At 38.8% G+C, this 22,583-nt stretch overlaps 1 protein-coding gene across 2 annotated transcripts in view; it reads right to left on the bottom strand.

Moving 5' to 3' along the window:
• Slc27a6 (solute carrier family 27 member 6) overlaps positions 1–22,583 on the bottom strand; it is a 46,210-nt gene that overhangs the window by 1,615 nt on the left and 22,012 nt on the right. Inside the window, exons 4-9 of one of the 2 annotated variants that reach the window (XM_042264125.2) lie at positions 20,015–20,139; positions 15,165–15,359; positions 9,032–9,122; positions 5,504–5,702; positions 3,938–4,035; positions 2,645–2,775 (exon numbers count right to left, since the gene is read on the bottom strand). In XM_042264125.2, the coding sequence (XP_042120059.2) occupies positions 2,645–2,775; positions 3,938–4,035; positions 5,504–5,702; positions 9,032–9,122; positions 15,165–15,359; positions 20,015–20,139 (839 nt within the window). The remainder of the gene's footprint in view (positions 1–2,644; positions 2,776–3,937; positions 4,036–5,503; positions 5,703–9,031; positions 9,123–15,164; positions 15,360–20,014; positions 20,140–22,583) is intronic. The other variant, XM_076555291.1, reaches the window with a different exon arrangement.

The raw sequence follows: 22,583 nt of genomic DNA, 5'->3' as shown, positions 1-22,583 counted from the left end.
TGCCCCTCGAGCGCTAGGATTAAAGGTGTGTGCCACCAAGTCCTGCTGCATACAGTTTTGAGATCTGAGCATGATGCTTTAAATGATAGGCTTTTTGTTAGTTGTAGCAAATGAAATATTAATCATAACTGTAATCGCCAATGTTCTGTTTGGAAAATTAATGATATTAAAAGATTTTTCTAAATGCTTGTGATGCTGACCTAGTTACTAGAATAATGCAATGCTAAAATATGGCTTCTGCTTCTGTGAGTAAATTATAAATTAAAATAGGATTAAAAGCTTAAAATGCTACTTTCTAAATCTGTGTTCTATTCTGTGCAGATATATTTCTCGTGGGATAACAGAAGGAAGGATGAGGAGATTGGGAGTGGCCATGAAAGGACAAGGTAGCTGGGTAGAACTGTTGGCTGCTTCCCTCCCTTGGAAGCTTCCATAGAACCCTCTAGTACCATAACAGCTAATCCTCAGAGAGGAGCCTTTCAGGCCAGATACAGATCAGATTCTCTGGCTCCTGTGTCTGCAATATACAGTGTCTTAAGTCATAAGGAGTTACCTACAACCTCTGAGAGGCAAAAGCAGTTGCCTACAATGTTTTAAAACTTTTGGGTTCCCTGACCAACAACTAGTAAGGGGTCTATAAACTAAAACAAGGACCAGCATGGCACAATAACCCTAAGAGTGCCATAAGGGCACTCATATCTTAGTGTTAACCAAGGGCTCTCTAACTGGACTGAAGACATGCTCACTAAGAAGAAAACCATGCCTTCTACTAGAAATGTATCCAGCACCCTAGAGAGTCCAACTTGCTAGTGAGGTCATGAGTCTTGGAGGACACCCTACAACCACTGCCTTACTTAATCAGCATCATTCCTAACTGCATTCTAAATATTTAGTTATACCCACAGACAAGTGCTCCTCTTGCCCTTCAACAAAGAAACTACTTTTTGTCAGAGATGAAAAGCATTACAGAAAGCTATGACTTGATTGTGTGGTACTAAGCTTCAGCAGACCCATCTACAACACAGCTCCTGCACCTGAGGCTCAAGGAACACTTTCAAAGGAGGGGGCAGAAAGGTTGTAAAAGCCAGGGGAACAGAATGTCTGCTGTGAGATCACATCTCCTAGAAATGTCAGGGAAGTTACACTTACAGCTGTCTAAACAAGACCTGAACATGGATGATACCAACAGACATGCTAACAAAGAAGGAGGAAATCTCACAGTGTCCTAAAGCTAGACTAAGAACCATAGGCAACTAAGAAATGCTGAGATTGGGATGAAATAGTCTTCCCCAAGGAAGAGTCCCCTAATTGGTTAACCAACACCAAGTGGTCAGCCCTGAAATAATGTATATACAAGTGAGCAGGTTGTATTTATATGCCTAGGAATATATATCTATATACATCCATCCATCCATCTATCTATCTATCTATCTATCTATCTATCTATCTATCTATCTATCTATCTATCTATCTATCTATAAACAAATAAAAGGAGGCTATATAGAAGCTATACAAAAGATGGTGTATAAGGAAACATGTGCACATGACATGTCAGTACACAAGTAATATGTGCAAATTGGTAGTAAACTTGGATTGTGCTATCCTGGTTGGGTCAGATGTGCCTGTGTTAAGGTGGGAAAAAGAAATGTTGGATGTCTGTATGTGTTAATACTTGCAACTAAATGCTAATCATCAACAAAAGTTTCAACTAACATATAAGTTACTTCTTTTTCATATTTATTTGCCTTTATAATTTCAGAGATTTTTTCTGAAAATTATCTGAAACAGTATACATAAAATATGCAAATGAAACAAATAAATTTGGACGATGTGCACCTTGGAAAAGAAGTGGCTTGGCTGTGAGCATTGATTTACAAATGTCTTAAAAATGGATGTGATATTATGTTTGTTCCACTCATTACTTAATAGTAATATAGCAAATATATTCTGAAAAAGTCTGTGTGTTATGACGTTAAAATGGAAAACTACTGAGTTTGGGAAACTGTATTTGAGCCACAGTATTAAATAACCAAGCAACTGAGTAACTGAGCTGGTAAAGTTACCCAGTAGTTGAGTGATTTATTTTCAAACCATTCTTTACTAGCAATCCAAAACAAGAAAGAGCCTTTAACCCCAAATAAATGTGCTCAGAGGGTCCACTCCCTCTTGTATTGTGGGAAAACCTGAGCACATTTATTTGGGGTTAAAGGCTCTTTCTTGTTTTGGATTGCTTAAAGACACATTGCTCCAGGCTCTGTGTACACCCTGCAAACACTTTGAGGTTGACTCGGTAAAACTTAATTTTAGGCAAATAGCTCCAACTGTCTTCAGGAGATATGTGCAAGATACAGGTTTGGCTTGCCACCCTCACTGAGAGCATCACTTTGTTCCGAGGTCCTAGCTGAAGAGGAAAAGGGCAACTCCATAGTCAGGACAGAGACAAACCGAGGACCTCATCATGCTTCCTTGACACGCAGCTTCAAAAATAGCATCAATTCTACATCTCTCTGCTTTTTATTCTTAAAATTTACTAATATCAATAACATTCACACATGTCTAAAGGAGACAACAGTATTTTGCTGCTGACCCACCTCTTGGTTCTGGCTCTTACATTTGACAATAAATTTTGAAGGTATAAAATTACCTGAATTCTTAAAAACCGTGGGCAGGCATAAGCTGGTAGAGATGTTACAACTTGGTCGTACATTTTGTCTAAGTCTAAAGACTTGTTTGGTTTTAGAATAATAGAAATCATCCCTGCTTTCCCTTCATAACCTGGGGAAAAGATTGAAATAAAGTCAATGTATTTTAGGTGAATTTCTAAAATCAGTCAGTCCGGTCACATTCTCATTGATACAGAGACACTCAGTCTCCTGCAGAGATAACAATGTAGCAGTAGCATTAAATTGAGTCTGTGTCTTTCCCTGACATATGATGTAATTACTAGAAGTAACTGAACAATAGGGAAGACCAAACTTGATTGTCTGTACTAAAGAAATGAAACCAGTGGGATGGAAACACAATGAATTATGTATAACTTGCATCCCATCAACACAAATATTAAGAAAGAAAGTATTTATTTAGAGGTAACTAGAGCCTAGCAAAAATGTACATTTTAATCACTAGTGGAAAAAAAAAATAAGGGGAATATTTGAAGCTAAGAAAACTGAGTGTTTTGACTCAGGCCACACTGCGTACTGCTGTCATGACTTCTGCAGACCTCAGATAACTGATGCATTTCTCCAGTCCTCGGGGACAGTTTCAGAATTTGTCCCCTCCTTCCTTTGCTGCAAAGCAGACACTTCGTCCCTGGTCACCCTTCCACCCACAGCATTAACAGAGAACACTGCCATTTGCACAAAAGGACACACTTCAATCACAAGTGGTATTATTATTTAACATTTAAAATAGAACATGTTCCTGTTTAGTGAAATGCCCCAACACATGTTATAACAAGAAAACTGGACAGCGGTGGCACATGCCTTTAATCCCAGCACTCGGGAGGCAAAGCCAGGAGGATCTCTGTGAGTTCAAGGCCAACCTGGTCTACAGAGTGAGATCCAGGACAGGCACTAAAACTACACAGAGAAACCCTGTCTCAAAAACAAAAACAAAACAAAAAACAAAAACAAAAACAAAAAAACAAGAAAGAAAAGGTCAGCTTCAGCTACTTTCAAGCAGTAAGTCTCTGGCCAGATTTTATAGCTCCTGACTAAAAACATACAAAAACAGAAAATTTATCTGTACCTTTCCTTTAATGTGTCCATAAAATTTCTTAGCTTATTTGAGGGCATTGCTTGCCAAGGCAAGATGAAAACATTTAAAAATATTAATTTTAACATGCAGACTTTTACATATTAATTAAGAAAGTAATATAATCGGAAGAGGACATGCTCATTCTCTTTCATAATTCTCAAAATCATTGATACCCACATACCTGGCACAGGCACCCCATACACATTTGCTTCCTGTATGAAGTCCAACCTCCCGATCACATCGGCTACCTCTGTGGTTGCAACATTTTCTCCTTTCCACCTAAAAGACAGACAGATCTGAGGGAGAGAACACAAGTATCTGAAGAGCCAGCTCCCCCTTGTTGTCTTAGTGACTTGCATTTGGCTCTGTGAAGCACCTAGCAGCCCAAAATAACTAGTTTCTAAGCAAAAGCCATTTTGTTCAGAGTTCAGTAAAATCAGCAGCTGTGGTTAGGTTAAAATAACTTAGAGTTTTATTGGTATAAATTGTTCACTTTTAAGTATTTTTTAAATGAGCCATAAAAATAAATGACGATAAGGAGGATATATCAGTACAAAATCACTACTTTGTGCAGTAATAACAATTAAGTTTAAAACTTTATCTTTGGTAGTGGGAATTGAAAGAAATACTATAGTTACCTCAGTATCTTAACCCACTTTAATCTCTAGCTATTGAATCCTTCACTTCTGTTATTTTAATGAACACAATACTATAAAATGAGAATTGGACATTCTACTGACTTACTTCCTATTTATCCATTCATTCAAGCCTTTGCTAGATAATTACTCTATGCTCTTGACTAGTCTATAGTCATTGAATAACAAAGTAAAATAAGGCTAAGACAAGCTTGAGAAATTAGAAAATAAAATGTAAAAATGGGGAGAGGGGCAGTCTCAGTTTGAAAATCTTTTCCTTATATCAAGAATCATCTCAGGACCAGTGAGACAGCTCAGGGAGTGGAGGCACTTGTGGGGATTCATTCTGCCAATAACCCTGGGGTATCTGGCCTGATAGAAGTGTGTGTGTGTGTGTGTGTGTGTGTGTGTGTGTGTGTGTGTTTAACATGACTGCTTAAAGGACTTATAGGACTTAAATGACTGAGGAGGAGGCACTTGTTCTCTCTCTCAGGGTGGTCAGAAACCGGACTGCTAGTTCCATTGACACCCCCATCACATGGCAGAATGGAGGATGGCAACAGCTGGCGTATTTCCCCCCATTTTATATCTTAATAAATCCTTGATACCCTTTAACAGACTCTAGTGGATTTGCCTAACAGGCACTTGCCACCAAGCCAGAGTTCAATTCCTGGAACAGACATTGTGGGAGGAGAGAACCAACTCCCCAAAGTCACTCGCATGTGTAGCATGTATTCTCCCCACAACACTAAATAGAGAAATATGAGATAATGAATGAATGAATGAATGACCCAATGACTTTTCTGTTTAATCGCAGCTTCATACAGTACTTCTTATTTACCCTAACACTACCTTCACATGTTGCTTCTGCTTTTATACCCTAGTGCTATGGTATAGACTGATCAATTTTTAAAAATAATTATGGAGTTTGACATCAGGACTCAACTCAGTTCATTCTAGAAACAGATGTTGAGTGAATCATTGGGCAGGGAATCATTGTGGTGATGAAAGGACCCTGTGTGCTCTGAAATAACAGAAGCAGGGTCTCAGCACTTTTCAAGAAGAGGGATTCACAGGCACAGAACCAGCTGGGCATCCAGTGTTATTCCTACCTGAAAGTGTCTCCAATACGGTCCCAAAAATAAAGGAAGTTCTCGTGATCCAGGACCATTAGGTCTCCTGTATTGAAGTAAACATCTCCCTTCTTAAAAACATCAAAGAGCAGCTTGCTTTTCGTGTGCCGGTAAGAGCCAGCATAGCCAAAGAAAGGATTCTTCGTATTCACATGAGAAATGAGAAGCCCCGGTTCTCCTGCAAGAGAAAAGACCATTTTTGCAGCCATCTGATCTAACAATTATCATCACAGACACTGTACAGGTATCTAAGTTACATAAGACAAGCCTAGCTATTATAGGTTCTCATTTTCCTTTGTGTTTGTTCCCAACCTACTTAATGGCGTTTATTCTTGGTGGCTACATCTAGAATATCCTTTCAAAAATGACTTTGCAAATATCAATGACAAAAGAATTGTATGCAAAGGAAATGTGAATTTTATTTCTTTTATACTCTGGGTTGACAGACTAAGGGTAATGTCTCCTGGAATTGCACAGATTTTAACCCAGGGAATAGCACACATATTTAACCCAGAACAAATAACTCAATAATTTTAATAAGCTAATAATAGCAGTATGAATTAGTGACCATGTCTACTCTGCAATTATGATTGTATTTAATTGGATTAGTAATTGTTTGAAACTTGTATTACAATTCTTATTTCATTGTAAAAAAAGAACTAATGCCGAGAAGGAGGAAGTCACTTGTCAAAATCAGAAAAAGAAATAGATTGTAGAACTCAAGATGAAGCCTTTATAATTTTGGATCAAAGAATCTGTGAAATAGGCTGACCCAATTAACACAGTAGCAGAATAGTTTAGGCCTCTAGGATGTTATTCTAGAAACACTTGACAGGGAAAGGGAGGGCATTAAAAAGATCTCCCATCTCATGACACTTATTAATGCCACTCACACTTAGACACTCATCTGAAATCACTATTCCAGTCAAACCTATTTAATCAGAGTTGTGCTTGACAATCCAAAAGACAAGATTCCGTTTAAAATAAAGGAAAGCAACTTTCACGAAAGCAACCGTCCAGGACATTGTTTACCTCCTTCTGGATTAGCCACAGAGATGGGATGACATTTTCATAGGGATCTTAGCAAGGGCTACCCTTTACCTCTCTAGATAAAGATGCATGCTCTGCTCCCACAAAGCCCCACTGGTTCTCTTTACCATTATTTCTGTCCTCACTTGCACCCCTACCCCTACTGGTATTGTTAACCACAGTCATACTTCACATTTTATCGTAGTATCACTGGTCTTAGAGCATTGCCCATCTGTCCATCCCATTCTCATCAGAAACCCCTAAGAAAGGTCTTGGTTACGTTTTCATTTTACCAATGCAGAAAGGGAGGCAGATAAAGTAATTTGCCCAATGTCATATGGCCATAGGAGTTATATACACACAGAAGTTAGAGCATGCATTTTAGGACCAAGTCCAGATTTCTCCAAAGCCTCACATACATTGTGTAGTCTGCCAGGCTACATTTAAATTTGGAATAAGATTTTTTTAAAAAAAAAAAACCTTTTATCTTCCTCATAATTTATACTGTTTTTTTTTCTACTTCTCAGGATGTAAATAATAGTTTTTTTTTCCTCTGCAAATTATTGTAAATGCTTACATAGGTTATGGTGTATTCATGTTTTTCCTGATGAGGCATAGTTTACACAATGATACAATGTTAGAGTATAAAATAAAATGCAATAGCTCATCATGAGGGTTCTAAAACGGAGTCAGTCAGTCAGCATTTTTAGAAATGCTTAAATTACGTAAGCACAATCCCAAGATTCAAGTTCCAGTTTCAGATCTCAAGTTAATTATGAACACACATGCTACAAAAGACCTCAAGTTCTCCAAATCTTCCCAAATTAACCTTTTTCTCTTGGACTGTGTCTGTGGAATTGAATGAAAAAACATTTGAAAGTGTTTATTTTATTATTTCTTATTAAGTGTGTGTGTGTGTGTGTGTGTGTGTGTGTGTGTGTGTGTGTGTGTGTGTGTGTGTGTACCAGTGCAATTGAGTACAGGTGCCCTCATAGGTCCGAGGCTCAGATCTCCTGGAGCTGAAATTACAGGCAGTTAATTACTGAAATTACTGCCTGACACGGAAGCTGGGAATTGAACTCAGGTCCTTTGCAAGAACAATACCTCTGTTTGTGTCATCTCTGCAGCCACCAAGACACTGATTTGATATGGAGAGGCTTGGGAGATTATTTTTTAAATGAATAATACTTCCTTTTGCAATCTCTCCAGTACCAATAAGAGAAAAATAACAACAAGAACAACAATGAAGCAGGTTTACAACTTGTATTATCACATTGAAGTAAAGATCTAGGAAGTCACCTCTGGTATTGCCTAATACTGGAATTTGGGTCCCAATGACACAGAATCTGTAAACATTTCTAAGGGTGCACCTATACATTCTATTTTCAATGACGATATGGAGTTAATGGAGACCTTTCTTTCATCAAAATTTCTAAACTGAAACTTTTAGATAGTCTACCTGGAGAGAGGAATAATTAAGAGAAGAAAGCAAGAAGCCACAATGTACACATTGTACACACCATTTAATTGTCAACCTGAGCCTCATGAAATAAATAATCTCACCTCTGATTTATATAAGAAAGAGATGAGTCTCAGATTGGCTAATGTATCCACAGTTTCTAAGTGTCAAAACTCAAATTTCTCCTTGTAACTAGGTTGGCAAATTAATTTAATAGTATTGATAATATGTGATGTAGACATTTGCTGTGATTACCGTTGGGGGATATTGATCAACTGTGAACGCCAATGTTTGCATTTGTGTTGATTAAATAAAATTAACTTTGGATCAGGAGGCTGAGTTAGCAACTAGTTGACAGAAAGTAATTACAGAGCCTCAGAGGGCATCTGGGAGAGATAGAGAGACACAGGAAGTAGTAGGTTGGGGTTTGGAGTGGCACAGGTTTTTCTGTTTTAGCAAAGCAGAAGCACAGGTCTTTCAGGGACACCAGCAAGGAGACAGGGTTAGTTAGTTGCTACCCAGCCTCTCTGAGCTCACAGGTTTTCACCGCAGCCTTGGAATCTCAAGTCTTATTTAATAAACAGCATGACAGAGATTTAGTTAAAGCTACCTTTAGTGGCAGTGACAGGGTTGGTGCCTGTGAGAGCAGAATTCCCACCAGGCTGTGGCCTGAGTGGCCCAGCTGCTGCTAGAGATGCAGGACCATAACTACAGAGTTGCAACTGCTGGCTGAAATAGCATTTGGTTAAGGCACAGCCACTGTGCCAAAATTAAAACCACAGATTACAAACTTAGAGGTGTACATAAAGATAAATACAAGCCAAAGAGATACCGCTTAACCATGTAACAATTTGGCACTTAACCTAATTAGGGCCCAACAGCCAGCAGTTAAGCCAGTCCACCTGATTACCATTCAAGGTAAATCACATTCCGAACAGTCCTCTCCTCCCTGAACTCAGCACCAGTTACATTGGATTCAGGTTCTTTGCTTAAGACGACGTCTTCATAATTCCTCTTACCTTTTCTCACACGGTGACACCAGCCTTGTTCGTTCCTCACTGGTTCGTCTTTCTGGAAGTCATACTCTATCAACTCAAAAGCAAAAATAAGCTGCAAACCCAAACAGAAGCAAAAACACATGAACATTTGGCTGTTTGTGTAGCAACAGGAAGTGCTAGTGGATTCCATGCTCAGGTTAAACAATGAAATCGAACAGACCAAAAACCGAACAAAGATTTGAAAATTGAAAAGGAAGGCATTGGTGAGCAGGTCTCCTTGCTTGGCATTCATTTTCGTTTCCTTTAGGCTCTGTTTTTGCCTCAGTGCTGCTCGGTTTTCCCCACAAGGGAATGGAATCAAGCTGCAGAAGCTACCCAGCACTGATTTCCTCTTTCTTCTAACCATGGGCAGAGGACCTGTCTCTAAGTCTTTGAAAACATCTTCTCCAAAGAGACATTTTCAATAAAACTATGATCTGAGCTTTGAATTATCAGGATTTTTGTTGGTGCTGGAGTTTTCCTCAAAGCCTGCAGAAAAGTGGCCAACTTCCTGAAAGCTAGAATAACTTGGCAACTGTTCAGCTTTCCTCTGGGCCTTTCAAGTTAACTCCTCCAGATTAACATATAGAAGTTTGCCTATCATTGTGGCATGAGAAGATGTGTTTGGTAGAATGTCCTGCTCACTCAAAAACCAGGCTAACTGGATGTCCATCTCCCTCATCTTCAGTGGGTCCCAGCTGTCCTACCTATGATGGTCACACCACAGTGTCATGCTGACACACCCATTCTATCAAGTCTGACCTGATAGTGAACTAAAAATTGTTCAGTCCAATTCCCTCATTTTATCTATAAAAAAGGGAGGTTTTACTGGCCGTTTAAACATGTAACCTTATTAGATGGAATTAGGAAACATATTTAACATGGAGGTGATGAAACAGAGTAAGATAAAAACAACAAAAGCAGGTAAATGAGGAGGGTGAGAGGGGAGTGAGGATAAAAATGCACAATAAGAACAAATAAATTAAAAAATACATAGAGTCGCTAAGATAAATATGATATCTAAGTATAAGTAAAACCTATCTAGTGTTCAGTCTTAGAAAAAACAGCATGTAATCAGATCTACAATTCACCATCCAATAGTTTTTTTTTAATTATATTTAGTTATTTACTGTGAGTGTGTGTGTTTGTATATGTGTATGGGCATATGTGTGCCATCGTGAGGGATGTGTGTGTGTGTGTGTGTGTGTGTGTGTGTGTGTGTGTGTGTAGGTCAGAGGACAATTTTTGGGAGTTGGATTTTACCCTCTGCTGTGTGGTGCCCAGAATAGACACTTTTATCCAATGATTTTGCCCACCACCCCACAATTCATCATTTTAATTCAGTTTAAGTGACAACATCTAAGATCAATTAAGCACTTAGTCTAAGGCAAATACAGTGCTAAGATCGGAGAACTCTAAAGAGCTCTCTGTAAGTGTTGGAACACTGTGTGAGGGGTTGACTAATGTCATCCCATTTGAAGACTAGGGACAATCCAGGAGGCTGCAAGGAAAATATATTATTCTTCATTACATAAATAGTAACATACATTTATATCACGCTGGTATTTGTCACTTTGATAACATGATATTGTTATACTTGCCTAATGGCTGGTGGCAAGATTCCAGACACTCAGTCTAGCCTCTATTACATTTTTGCAACAGGAAAAGAGAGAGCCCTTCCCATCACTCATCCTTTTCTGTCTTATTTTGTATTTTGAACCACTTTCCCCACAACTTCAGATATCAGTTTTGGTGTTACTTCTTTTCAATTAATTTGGTAACAGTGTACACCGGTGAGAGTCACTGCAGAATGAATTGCTATAAGTGAGTCTATTATGAGATGAATAGGAATTGGTGGCAGATCTTTGAAAAGCAGGCTGGATCAAAGTATAAATGTTCAGCTAGAAGCATCTCTCTTCTCCTTCCTGTCTTTAAGAGGCTCCCATGAGATTTCAGCAATGGCTTTGCTATCGTAATGCAAATGAGAATAGTCACCACACTTTAAAATCCCAAGTTAAATCATATGCACGTGTCTCTGTGTACTTGTCCAGAGCACAGCTGTACGAGGTGCTGTTCACAACAATATTGCTAAGTGTTTTTCTCCAAATGGATCTATCTACAGTTACATGATTGAGCAATGGATCCAGGAGTCCCCACTATACCTACATGCCTTTTTATATTCAGATATATATGTTGTGAAGGAACCAAAAACACCATTTCCTCAATTAATACATGAGAAACCTTTAACCTGGAGAAAAGCATCCAGGTTATGAAGTCCAATAGCAGCAGAGCTGACACTGGAACTGGGCCATGTGTCTGCAAATTTTGCCTTGAAAATGATGCCAGGCCCCACCCTCAACTTCTTATTCATTGTCGCTAAGAGCTTGCAGTGCTGTTCTTGTGAGGAATTCGTTCATTTGCTCATGTTTAGGCCAACTAGATAGTAACAAGGGGAATTTTAAATGGGGTCTCCAAGCCATGCCCACAATGGCATGGCTGGGCTTTGGGTCGCACAGTTGCTGCATCCCTAGAGCAGGAGGAAATGGAGGTTAGCTGTCCCAGCTGCAGAGCTGTTCTGATTCTAGAAGAGAAGACACATAGCCCTGCCCTTGATACTCTGCTGGGTTCTGCCCGTGAGCTGTTCCCTTGGCTGGATTTAGACTGTCCTTTCGCTGTGATAAGCTGTAACCTTGAATGTAACAGCCTCCAGCGAGCTGATTCCTTGTTTGCTTCAATCCCAAGGGTGATCTAGGAGGCTCCTGGAATTGCAAGTGATGCCAGAAATGAAGGTAGAATTGTAGTGAATGTGCTCTGACTTTGCCTTTGGTGAACTTTGCTCATGGTGGAGAGATGATTATAGATTACATTGAAGATGCTTAAACAGCTTGTAAAAACGTTAGGAAATAAGCTTTTTAACAATCCCACATTTTATCTTCCTGGTATATTCTTGGATTTACTGCTATGGAAGCAATACCACCTATAATTCTCTGCTATCTCCTGTATGTATTGGTAAGACATACATTTTATATCTTCAGATTTTGTTTCCATTCCATTTAGAGGCATAATGTGGATCTATTTAATCTTCTGTATTTAAATGGAATTAATGCTGGCCATCAAACTTTTTAAATTGAAAGTGACTTCTTCTAAGTTTTGTTTTATTTTTAGACTAACCTGATATTTTCATTCAATGTATTTTTTTTTTCAGAGAAGTACAACATTTTATTACATATCTATCATATTCTTTTTTTTGGGGGGGGCGGTTTGAGACAGGGTTTCTCTGTGTATCTTTGGAGCCTTTCCTGGAATTCACTCTGTAGCCCAGGCTGGCCTCGAACTCACAGAGATCCACTTGCCTTTGCCTCCTGAGTGCTGGGTTTAAAGGCGTGCGCCACTACTGCTGGGCTATTCTCCATGTGTAAAAGTTTTAGGAACTTCCTTTGTTGCCCTTATACAGGAAGAACAATTTAGCCTTTACTAAAATCCCTAGGTGAAGGATGAAGATATTTATTTTCATTTTATTTTTTCTTTCTTTTTCTTTTTTTTTCTTCTTTTTTTGGTCTGGACTTTGGCATTCTGTTTGCATTTTTGAGAGATTCCTGCACCATGCCCCATCATCAACCAAGCTATGCTTTGTATAACCCATACTTTTTTTTGGCCTAAGTTCTTTATTCATTTCACTAATGTATATGCTCCTAGTTGTTATTCTGCACCATACTTCATTTCCTGGAACATATCATGCTCTTTTCTTCTAGTATAGCTAAGAGAATTATTTTTCTCTATGAACAGTTCTTTTCTGCAAGAACAACTAAGCACATGCCAAGAACTGTCTGTATTTAAGAACTATCTTTTAATTATGTGCATATTTTTTTCAAGATTTATTTATTTATTATGTATATAAGGTTCCTCCTTCATGTATGCCTGCAGGCCAGAAGAAGGCACCAGATCTCATTACAGATGGTTGTGAGCCAACATGTGATTGCTGGGAATTGAACTTAAAACCTCAGGAAGAGCAGCCAACGCTCTTAACCTCTGAGCCACCTCACCAGCCCTGTGCACACAACTCTTTAATCTTATTCATCTTCTCACCAGCAATGTTTACAATCTGTTTTGTTTTTACACTTTTTATGTGATATTCATTTCTATTATATGTTCATTTTTCTTCATTTATTTCTTTGAGATGAACATGTTCAGTTTCTAACTCCTTTGCTGATCTGTATTGTCCTTGAAACCTCCTCTTATCTGAGCTCTCGTTTTTTAAGAGAAGCCTGTTATGATCTTTTCCTGAGTTTATGGGAAAAATGTTTTGTAAGCATTTCTTGGTCACTTTGAAGCAAGTGATGTGATTTGTATTTCATTAGCTGCCCTTTCTCTATACTTAGAGATTCCTTTGTTTCCATTTCACATTTAGATTTCACATTTAGACTGTACAAATTATTTCCCCAGATTAGCATCGGAAAGGTGAGGGCTGCTTATAACTTTGAGTCTGTTTCACACATATATTGTTTCCAGACTTCTATTTTGCTCACATTAGGAATGTTTATCGGATGCCATCTCTTTAAAGAGCATGGCTCGCAGCTGTAAGCATATTGGGGTTATAGGAAGGAAACATTGCTGTGTGCCTCTGCCTTCACTTGTAACATTATCTCTCTCATTGGAAGCTGATCCTCTCTAGTAAACTTTCACAGTTTTGTTTGTTTGTTTGTTTTTGAGAGAGGGTCTCTCTACAGGAACCAGACTGTGATGGAACTCCCTATGTAGATCAGGCTGGCCTCAAACTTACAGAGACCTGCCTGCCTCTGCCCCCAAATGCTCGGATTAAACGCTTGCACCACCATGCCTGGCAAGGTTTCAAGTTTTAAGAGAAATACTTAAAAGTCTCCTTGCCTAATTATGTAATAATCATTGAATTTTTTTATTACTTGCACTATAAGCAGACAGCATGTAGCTGAAATAATAAAAAGGCAAACTAGAATCCAAACAGTATCAGGTACAACTTTTTTTAAAAAAAAAATTCATACTATGAACAACTGAACTAAAATGAATTGAAAATCAGTATTTTTCCAAAAAAATGGGGTCAATGTGATGTTTTGTATTACTGACATTACAGTGGTCTCTCAGGAGGAAACTATAATGAACTCAAGCCAGCAACATAAAGCACACGTCATCTTCATTATACTCTTGAGGTCTTCATATGAATGCAAAATTTAATTTCCTAAGTGGTCCAGTAATTTCTTTTAATGTTTCCCAAGTGCTTGAAAAGAAAGAGTATTATACATTTAATAGATACAGGACCCACATACATCACTTAGTTTTATGTAGCTCGTTTATTGTATTATTCAAATATCCTACATTATTGCAGTTTTATTTATTTCTCCTTGAAGTGTTTTTTGAACAAATTTCTCTTCACAAGTTTTGAGGTTGTTTTAACAAAAATTTCACCTTTCTTAAGAATGCTTTTTATCTTTATTTATGTGTATGTGTACATGAGCTTGTGAGTGAATGTCCTGGGTGTGTAGAGCCTGAAGGGGCCAGAAGAGGGCATTTGATCTCACGGAGCTGGAGTTAGAGGTAGCTGTGAGCAGCTGTGTGAAGGTGCTCAGGTTCTCTACCCTCTAACTGTTGTGGTAGCTTTCCAGACCTTGAATTTACTTTTATTATCTTTGTTTTTGTTTTTTCGAGACAGGGTTTCTCCATGCAGTTTTGGTTCCTGTCCTGGATCTCGATCTGTAGCAAGAATTATTATTGCTGTGGAGTAGGAGCTTTTATAACTTATATGGTATAAACGCTAAGAGATAAGAAATAGTGGGAGAAAAACACTAAAGGAGAATGAAAAAAGAATTGCTCAGGACTTGGGCATGCTTTACTTTTACACATTAAACTTGAAACCTCAACAGAAGTAAATGGTTATCCTCACGCTACCGAGGGAGCTCATGGCAGAGGACTGGAGTCTTTGCAGAACCCACAGCATCACACTTCTCTCACAGCCACTGTTAACCTTTGCAGATGATCTCAGCTTCAAAAACATGATAAAATTTTTCACAATGTAGACGTTTAAGCTCCAGACAAGAGTTTGTAGACCTCAATGTATTTCCTCTAGAGAAAGTGCTATATTTACCTTGTAAAAGAAGTTCGTTCTCCCAACGGATCCAATCTTCCCCGTGTGGTTCATGAAACATATGTTTCCTTCAGTGGCACCATAAAATTCGCACATTTTAATATTTCCAAATCTGTCTAAAAACTGTCTCCACACATCACTTCGCATACCGTTTCCAACTGCCAAACGCACCTGATGGTCCCTTTCCCCTTCTCTCTGTTAGAAGAAAAGATTTCACATGTAAATAACTCCAGTTTGCGCCTCTCCCCCTTTTTTTTACTGTTATTTATACAACTGATCTAAAAGTAAATGGGGCATGCGCAATATCAGAAGAGACACAAACACAAGAAAACAACAGAGTTCTGCTGGAGATTCACCCTGCACTAATTGCAATTCTGTGACACCGTAGTTATGGACAAGAGCAGTTAACTCTTGAGTTATCTGATAAATCACTTATGAGTACATATCAACTTTTGGAAGTGCCTCAATAAAATGGCTTGATCTCTCCTTAGAATCTGAACCTTCGGGTGCCAAGTACCATACATCTGTAGTTAGATTTTAATGCCTTTCTGAAATATTATTAAAGCATCGATTTTTAAAGGATGGGGCCTGTGAAAGGACAGCTAAGAATGTGTGGGCTGCCATAAAACTGTCGCAGAGAAAAATGAATATACCTGCAGGACAGTTAAAAAAAAAACCTGAAAAAATAATAAATTTACAGAAATTTCTAAAAGGGATGGGAGACTATCGAGCTATGTACTCAAGGTCACAAAATTTAAAAATAATAAATATCAGGATGGTGCTTGAACGTTTTCTGGTAAAGTAAGTGGAAAGAGACAGAAAGAGAATGGGAAAGAGAGAAAGGGGAGAGAGAGAGAGAGAAAGAGAGAGAGAGAGAGACAGAGAGACAGAGAGACAGAGAGACAGAGAGACACAGAGAGAACATTCTTAAAGAGGCAGTGGAAAATTTTTTGGCTATTTTATATCCTAAGAATGTATTGTTTAAAACTTTAAAAATGAAATTTGTCTTCAGAAAACCAAAAACTACACATGAGCTGGAGCTGGAGAGATGGCTCAGTGGTTAAGAGCATCTGCTGCTCTCGTAGGGCACCCAAGTTCAGCAGCAGAGGAACTGAGTTCAGGTCGCAGTACCTATTCCAGGCTCACAATGCCTTGTGACTTCAGCTCCAGGGGTTCTGAAGACACCTACACACATGAAGCATACTCACACAGAAACATACACATGCACATCAATAAGACAATGTTTATAAAGCTATGTAAACCTAAACATGTATCTTTAGTAGAGTGGTACTAGATGAAACACAAAGGATGCTCCCAACATAAAAAAAAAAAATAGTATCATAGATAGAGCAACAAGGAAACAAACAGCAGAAAAGGAATGAAAGGGTCTAGAAAATGGAGTATGTACATGTATGAGTGAGTGAGTACTTACTCTTGAATGTTGGTAATGCTTATCGTGTATTCCGTGAGCACAGTCAGAGCAGATTACTAGAGCATTCAAGGTATCGACTGAATTAAAGTTTGATAAAATCAGTGCACTGTCAATTAAGTGGGAAAATACTATCTTATGACAGCATGTGACAAATTCAGGATGAATATTGTACTGTTAAAAGTGCTTAAATTTCTCATAAGTGTGTGTACGTGTGTGTGTGTGTGTGTGTGTGTGTGCATGTGCACTTCTAAATGATTCTCAATGATAATTGAGAATCTAAACATCCAAACATATCCACTTCTGAGAGCAACATACGGCAAAATTATTTTCCTGAGTAATATAATGTTATTATTGCACAGGCCCTTGAGATACTGGAAGTTACCAGGGTCGTTATTCACAATTTAGCTTCCTTTATTCAAATCGCTAACACAGAATTATGTCTACATCGAGCTTTGACAAGCTACAGCCTTCAAGGAGCACAAGTGGCCACCTGTGTGTTTCTGATGAAGCACAGTCGTGACTGATTACTGGGAGATCATCTATGGTAGATGTAGATGAGATTGTGAATGTAGATTGTCTATCTAGAAAAGCAATACGAGTTCTTTTGTAATCTTTTCTATGGTATTTTCTCTGACATTTATGTACTTCTTTCATTTATGATCGTTTGTGGACACACTTGGCAAAGTCTCAAAAGTCCATGCTTCATTTTATTAAGACTAGCCTGGTGGTTTCGGTAATGAAAGGCTACAAAACATGAGCTTCTGATGCAGTTTTTCTCTTAAGATTTCTGAAAAAAAAAAGTATACAGAATCCTTTGCAACTTTACTGCTGGCTATTTACACACACACACACACACACACACACACACAGAGAGAGAGAGAGAGAGAGAGAGAGAGAGAGAGAGAGAGAGAGAAAGAATGAGAGGCAGAGATAAATAAATGGTGGATGGGTAGATAGATGACAGATAGATGGATAGATGGATGGATGGACGGATAGATAGATAATAGGTAGATACGTAGATATATAGATACATAGATAAGCCATTATCTAAACCATAGAAAATACTTGTTTACTCTTCGGCCATTTAAAGTGCCTTATACCAGTTAAACGGATTTCTGACACAGTCAGAACTTCTATCACAGATGTCCCATGGGCTTAGTTCTCAGTAGGTATGTCCATCTGGGTCTTGGTACAAAGAACCCCACTGGTGTGATGACATCCATGAAGGAGGGAGTCACACCAATATTGAAGTTCTGGCTTTTTTAAAAAACCTCTTTGTCTGTCTGGTGTGGCAGGAACTGAAAGGAAGTTACCTGCTACTGGATCATCAATTCCTTCCCAGAAATAGTCTCCTTCTTCCAGAACACAGACTCCATCCAACTTTGTGAAACCGTAACACAACTGGGCCAAAGACCCTCTTTTGATGCCTGCAGAAACTGAAACTCCACAGTTTCTCTTTAAGTGCAGAAAACTCTATGCAAATTTAAGTTTTAAGGAAATGAGAATGTTTGTTGCTACACATAGAGGCAGAAGGGAGATACTGAAAGCAAAACCAAATGACTACTCCACACACCACAGCATGGCAAGCTGTTTACTGCAGAAAGCAGGGTTCATCCTGAAATGATCATCTAGGGCTCAAACAGCAGATGGTAGTTGTTTTGGTTCTTCCACTCTGATTCTACGTAAGACCTCTTGGTTCTAAAGCCTATTGATAATCATGCATGCATGCATATGGTGCCACACACCTATGCCTCTTTAAGAACAATCATGTATTCTGACAGTTGACTTTCCTTTCAAGCACTACAATAATACCTTGAAATAGTATAGCACAGGTGTCAAGTTAGTTAGGTTTACAGAATGGGGGCAAAACTGAGTATCCCACAGACCATGGTTTGCAACCTCGTGTACATAGTTGTATTTAAAAGATAAGAAGAAGAGAGGATAATGAAACTGTAGTGGGTAGCCATTCCAACCTTGATCTGGAAGTTCCAACCCCCATTGAGGCTTCGATAACTGTCACGCCTACAAGGCAGGGCCAAGAGAGGACCTTGAAGACCTGAGATCCGGATGTGTCATCTCTTTTGTTTCCTGGACCCTGGATGCTGGAGGTAGACTGAGCAGAGTTCTCCAGAGAACACCGCCGGACCGCACTGCATCTTTCTCAGACCCTGCAACCTACCTACCCTTCATTTGTAAGTCACGCCACTAAATAAACCTTCCTTTTAACTACGTGGAGTGGCCTTAATAATTTCACCAATATGAAACCACATGTTCTTTAAATAAATCCAGATTTGCTGATAAAGGTATACAGATGGCTTCTAACAAGAGGAGGAGGTTGGGTAGACAGGAAATCCTTTGATAAACTCCAAACTCATGAACAAAAGCATCTTGTAGATCAGGCTATCCAAGTTCACATTCTTTTCGGTGTTCATCTGTCCCGTGCAATCCCACATTCTTAATAAAGTTTTATTTGGGGTTCCCGTCTCATCTCACTGGGATTGGAGATAATTAGTGGAAGAAGAAGTAGTGTTAATATTTTAACCAGGAAAGAGATGTCCCAGTCCACCATCCTTGGCAGATATACTGAGTGAGGGAATGCAGGTCAGGAGGTGTAGTTCTGAGGGATGGCTCCACTGGCCCTCCTCAGGAAGGGTAGCATGCTCCATAACATTTCTAGAAAGGGGTTCATGTTGATTTGATTAAAGGAAAAAAATCATGTCTTTGCTGTCAAGAATATTTAGGAAGTCAGAAAGTTTTTTCCTTCTTTTTTTAGATATTTCAAAAGATAAATGACACCGGAACAAAGACAGGGACAGAAAAAGCAAATAAGTCACAGAGACACACACCAGGCTCTGACAAATCTCTGCGCTTACCTATTTCTCATGCAGTGGCAACTGATCAAAAGGTTGTCAGATCCACTGCCTTTGGGGTTGGGATGATGAATACAAATTAAGTTTCCTTTCAATGCTAAAAACATTTACAGGAATATACCTAATATTATCATTGATTCAAAAGAAAAATAGAAAATTATAATTGGTGTCATTTTGAAAGCCCATCGCTTTAAAGCATTGCCTACTTTAAATTTGGAGTTATTTTTCTCTTAGCATCACATGTATCTAATTTTATAATAAAATTTCATAATTGAATTAGCCTGAACTTGAAGTGCACGGATCTGTCCTATCCTGCTACAGAACAAAGCACATGATTAACTCTTTACCGGGTAGTCTGTCTCATTTTCTTGAACTTTTATATAAATTTCATCTTGTATACTGTAAGCACCTCTGTGTCATTGACAGATCATGTTCTGAAGGACTGTGGAGTGAAAACAAAGAAAGCAAAATTGCCCTCCCCCACCCTCCCCTACCCAGCATGTATTCTATCTGAAATCTTTAGCATCTCCAGTACTGGCCTCTCTTACCTGAGGCTGTTTGCATAGATAACGGCAGAGTTCTCCAATGTACTGAAACACAGTCACATTGTACTTCTTGCAATCATTCCAAAATTGGCTTGCAGAGAATTTCTTCTTTAATACACATGTAGCACCTATGAGAAGAGGTAAAAGTAGGCACTAACTACCATGAAACACAAATGATACTGCTGTCTTAACAGGTTCACTCACTTCCAGGGCTTTCACACCTCACCCTCAGTCATGGATAGCAAGTTTATTTGGAAATATTACCTCTACAGTCCAATAACCTTTCAGTGTAGTCATGTGGTAACTATGAGTTTTGACCGAAAATGTGCTTTTTACAATTTGTGAAATGGAAGCACCTTCAAAATCAGTAGGAATTATATAGATACTACCATTAGCATTGGAATTACATGTAGACTACCACAAGCATGGAATTACATGTAGACTACCACAAGCATGGAATTGCCTGTAGACTACCCCAAGCATGGAATTACCTATAGACTACTACAAGCATGGAATTACCTATAGACTACTACAAGCATGGAATTACCTATAGACTACCACAAACATTGGAAGTTTATGTATACTACCACAAGTGTTGGTGGAAGTACATGTATACTACCACAAGTACTGGGAGAGCCATCCATCCTTCTCAGAGATGAATTATATTGACTCATTTTATCCTTGCACAAAAGTGTGCAGTTTGTTCTAAAGATGTTAAAGCAGATTTATCATACCCTGAAGTCAAGATTTAAAAAGCTATGCTAAAATTCCACCAGCAAAAGTTCATCAATGCATATAGTATCTAGTTTTAATGATATATTTTAACATGGTGTCCTATTTTTACTTGGGGTATAATTTATGTACCAAATAATTCACAATTTAATGCTTACAAGCCAGTGTGTTTTCATATAGTCACAAAGGTGACATCACTGTCATCACCTAATTCTAGGACATTGGTTTTTATTACCCCAAAGGAAACTTACCACCTTAGCAGTCATTCCAATTTCCAACACCCCCTACCCTTAACAGTCATTTGTGTACATCTATCTCAAAAGTTGTTTACTATGGACTATTGTGACATATTATGTGTGACTCATTTACTATAAAATGTGATTTGGGTTTGTTTATCTTGTACCATGTATCAATACTTCATCCTCTTTATGTTTGAATATATCAGTGGATATGTAATATTTTATTTGTAATTCATCATGAATATGTACTTGGGTTGCTTCTGTTTTGGCCATCAGCAGGCACACTCATGATCAAGTGTGACTACATGTTTTCAGTTCCCTTGGACATGTATCCATGAGTAAAATCATTTGATCACATGACTACCCCATGTTTTGTTGGCTCTGAAATCTAACACATGCACCCTCACAGTGGCTGGAGTCTTGCCCCAAAATCTGCCCCTGGTTCTTCAAGAAGTAGTGCTAGGGGCAGTTAGTAAACCAGCCTAAGGCATTTGCAGAGTTTAGTGCCTAAGAGAATTGGTGTGGCAGTGGGGTCCCTGGGGCTCTGGCTGGCAGTGGATTCCACCATGGAGGGTCTGGTACTGGGCTTCAGGAACAGACCTAGGTCAAATACCTCTTCCACAAAGGATCTCTCTCTCTCTCTCTCTCTCTCTCTCTCTCTCTCTCTCTCTCTCTCTCTCTCTCTCTCTCTCTCTCTCGTGTGTGTGTGTGTGTGTGTGTGTGTGTGTGTGTGTGTGTGTGTGTGTGTCTCCCTCTCTCTGCCTCTCCGTCTTCTCCTCTCTACTCCTTCCTTCTAATAAGTTGCTTAAAATAACTTAAGGGGCAACATGGAGACGGCTCCTTCCCTTGTGGCTTGTTCAGTACGCCCTTTCTTTTTGTTTTATGAAAATCAGGTACTCTGGTCCAACACCAAGTTTCCTCAGTTCAGTTCCCACAAAGGTGATCTTTACATGTATGGATGAATGGTCACCTTGCTGTGTCTGTGGAAAAGTGACTATGATCTAACAATCCAGTTTTGACAGGAATGTATGTCTCCGTACAGATTCTTACTGATAATTTTAATGACTGATACTTATTTCCTTATTTCACACTCTGTAAAGCTACAATCGTATTTCAAGCATACACAAGCGGTAATGAATGGACGCTATTATTTCAGAGCTAGTGAATGAAACATCATCTTGCATATCTACAAATGGATTCCATAAGCCCTATCTGTATCATAAGCTCTATCACACAGTTCTTGGGTGTTTGAACAGATTGTTGGGGAGAAAAGAAACCGGCCTTAACAAGTCCTTCCCCTCACTTATCTGTGTAATTCCAACTTGTTCTTCTTGCCTGAAAGAGATGGAGTCCATTTTCCCACTGTTCATAACTAGATGCTTGTCTGAGCTTTGGCTTGTTTTGCTCATCCAAATGCTGCTGAAGTAAGCCTTGTGGTTTGGGGCTAAACAGTTATGCAGCTGACATATTTACTCCCCGTGACTGACTGCCTGGGGATCCTGGGGCTAGTCTCCTAGGGAATGAGCAACCATAAGGAAAAAGGAATCTATAAATGGCCCAAATCACATGAGCAAATGCCCAAGATTTTGACTTTTGTAGTT

Source organism: Peromyscus maniculatus, chromosome 19, assembly GCF_049852395.1.
Source record: "Peromyscus maniculatus bairdii isolate BWxNUB_F1_BW_parent chromosome 19, HU_Pman_BW_mat_3.1, whole genome shotgun sequence".
Lineage (NCBI taxonomy): Eukaryota > Metazoa > Chordata > Mammalia > Rodentia > Cricetidae > Peromyscus > Peromyscus maniculatus.
The sequence above is the reverse complement of the archived record's forward strand: the minus strand, read 5'-3'. Positions and strand labels throughout refer to the sequence as shown.